Source organism: Chaetura pelagica, unplaced genomic scaffold (genome assembly GCF_000747805.2).
Source record: "Chaetura pelagica isolate M959 unplaced genomic scaffold, ChaPel_1.0 scaffold1469, whole genome shotgun sequence".
In the NCBI taxonomy this organism is placed as follows: domain Eukaryota; kingdom Metazoa; phylum Chordata; class Aves; order Apodiformes; family Apodidae; genus Chaetura; species Chaetura pelagica.
In genome coordinates, this window is record NW_009954431.1 from 765 (window position 1) to 3,618 (window position 2,854).

A 2,854-nucleotide genomic window follows, 5' to 3' on the forward strand; every position below is an offset into this window, starting at 1 on the left:
GGTGTGAGGAGGAGGGAGGGAGGGAGAGAGAGGGAGGGAAGAGGAGGGTCAAAGAAAGATGTGAGGAGGGGAGAAGGGGAGGAGGAGGAGGGAGGGAGGAAGGTGTGAGGAGGAGGGAGGGAGGAAGGTGTGAGGAAGAGGAGGATGGGAGGAGGGTGTGAGGAGGAGGGAGGAAGGAAGGCATGAGGAAGAGGAGGGAGGGAGGAAGGTGTAAGGAGGAGGGAGAGAGAGAGAGGGAGGAAAGAGGAGGGTCAAAGAAAGATGTGAGGAGGGGAGAAGGGGAGGAGGAGGGAGGGAGGAAGGTGTGAGGAAGAGGAGGGTGGAAGGTGTGAGGAGGAGGAAGAGGAGGGTGGGAGGAGGGCAGAGGGAGGGAAGAAGGTGTGAGGAGGAGGGAGGGAGAGAGAGGGAGGGAAGAGGAGGGTCAAAGAAAGATGTGAGGAGGGGAGAAGGGGAGGAGGAGGGAGGGAGGAAGGTGTGAGGAAGAGGAGGGAGGGAGGAAGGTGTGAGGAGAAGGAGGAAGGAGTGAGAAAGGTGGGAGGAAGGAGTGAGGAGGAGGAGGGAGGGAGGAAGTGAAAAGGAGGAGAAGGGAGTGAGGAAGGTGTGAGGAAGGAGGGAGGGAGGAAGAGGAAGGTAGGAGGAGGGAAGGAGGAAGGCATGAGGAACAGGAGGGTGGGATGAAGGTGTGAGGAGGAAGAGGGAGGGAGGAAGAATAGGGAGGGAGGAAGGCTGGGTGCCCCAGGTACCTGTAGCAAGTCAAAGGTGACAACTCCATCCTGGTCCACGTCCATCGCTTGGAAAAACCCTGTGGGGAGGGAGAGGGTGGGAATTTGGTGGGGAAAGTGGGGAAAACGGGGCAGGATTGAAGGGGCAAAGCTGGGAAAACCCAGCAGGATCGATGGGGGGAAACTGGAAAAATGGGGCAAAATTGGGGGAAATCACAATTGAAGGGGAAAGTTGGAAAAACTCAACACTTTTCCTCATAAAACCTGTGGAAAAATGAAATCCTGGGAAAAGCTGGAAAATCCCAACAGGTGTTAAAGGGAAAAACTGGAGAAGTTTGGAGAATGTAGCAAAAAAACCCAGGAAAAGCTGGAAAACCCAGCAGGGTTTAAGGTCAAAACGTTGGGTAAAACCAAGGGTTTTTGTCCCAAAGTGCAAAAAAACCAGCAGGAACGAAGGGAAAAACTTGGGATAAAAAAGTGTTATTTTCCAACTTTTCCCCTTGGATCCTGCTTTTCTCTTCCTTTTTGTGCTCATTTTTTCCCTGCTAACGCCACTGGGTTTCCCACTTTTCCCCTTCATTCCTTGGAGGTTTTGCTAATTTTTCCACAGGAAAAGGAGGAAAAGAATTTAAATTTGGGTTGTTTGGGTTTTTTTCCTCAATTTTTCTGGTTCCATCCTGTGGGAATTGGGGTAGGAGTGGGAAGAGGGGGGGGAGGGCACTGACTGAACATGGTCTCCAGGCGCACGAGGCAGCAGACGAAGTTGTCGAAGTCGATGGCCAGGTCGGGCTCGGCGTAGCGGGTGATGATCAGTTCGTGCAGCTTTTTGTTCAATTTGTAGCCTTTTTGGGCAAAAAACCAATTGATAAAAGAGTTGATTCAAACCTCAGAGGGTCTTCATGAATCCCCCGGGGTTAATTGGTGGGTTAAGCAGTCGTGGAACGGTTGGGAAGGGAGTTGAAAGATCAGCCGGTGTCGAGTCCTGGGCGTGGGTGGGGACACGTCCCACCAGGCTGCTCCAGGGCCCATCTATGGAGTCCTGGGATGGTTTGGGTGGGAAGAACCTCAAAGATCATCTAGATCCAACCTCCCACCAGCCCAGGCTGCTCCAGGGCCCATCTATGGAGCCCTGGGATGGTTTGGGTGGGAAGAACCTCAAAGATCATCTAGATCCAACCTCCCACCAGCCCAGGCTGCTCCAGGGCCCATCTATGGAGCCCTGGGATGGTTTGGGTGGGAAGAACCTCAAAGATCATCTAGATCCAACCTCCCACCAGCCCAGGCTGCTCCAGGGCCCATCTATGGAGCCCTGGGATGGTTTGGGTGGGAAGAACCTCAAAGATCATCTAGATCCAACCTCCCACCAGCCCAGGCTGCTCCAGGGCCCATCTATGGAGCCCTGGGATGGTTTGGGTGGGAAGAACCTCAAAGATCATCTAGATCCAACCTCCCACCAGCCCAGGCTGCTCCAGGGCCCATCTATGGAGCCCTGGGATGGTTTGGGTGGGAAGAACCTCAAAGATCATCTAGATCCAACCTCCCACCAGCCCAGGCTGCTCCAGGGCCCAAGAACTGGATCCAGTTCTCCAGGTGGGATCTCAGAGAGCCAAGGAAAAGGGGACAATCCCCTCCCTGCCCCTGCTGGTGACACAGCCCAGGACACGGGTGGTCTCTGGGTTCCAGCCCATGTGGAGTTTCTCCACCACCATCACCCCCAACTCCTCCTCAGCGCTGCTCTCCATCCTTTCTCCACCAAACCTGGATTTGTGCTTGGAATTGCCATCCCCCATCCAAGTGCAGGACCTTGACCCTTTGTTGAACTCCCAAGAGGTTGTTCTGGTCCCACAAACCTCCCCAGCCTGGCCAAGTTCCCTCTGGCTGGGTCCTCACCTGCTGCTTCCAGCGCCATCCGCATCTCGTAGGCGCTCATGCTGCCCGACTTGTCCAGGTCGAACTTGCGGAAGATGGACTGGAAACCAACCCCCCCCCCAAAAAAAATGGGGGTCACCCATGAGGGGATACTTCTAACCTGCAAAGCTGCGTTTCAGCAACTGCTCAGCTGATGAGAACTGACCCGGGGGGGGATGCACCCGTGGGCCAGGGGAGGTCCAGCCCCCCCTCCACTGGGGTGG

The 2,854-nt window shown here is 55.2% G+C and overlaps 1 protein-coding gene across 1 annotated transcript in view; it reads right to left on the reverse strand.

Annotated features, from left to right (window-relative positions):
* Positions 1-743: 743 nt before the first annotated feature.
* LOC104394840 (calpain-1 catalytic subunit-like) overlaps positions 744-2,854 on the reverse strand; it is a gene marked incomplete at its 3' end in the record, with an annotated part of 7,078 nt that continues 4,967 nt past the window's right edge. The window contains exons 16-18 of the mRNA XM_010004478.1: positions 2,613-2,759; positions 1,448-1,564; positions 744-802 (exon numbers count right to left, since the gene is read on the reverse strand). Of these exons, the coding sequence (XP_010002780.1) occupies positions 744-802; positions 1,448-1,564; positions 2,613-2,759 (323 nt within the window). The remainder of the gene's footprint in view (positions 803-1,447; positions 1,565-2,612; positions 2,760-2,854) is intronic.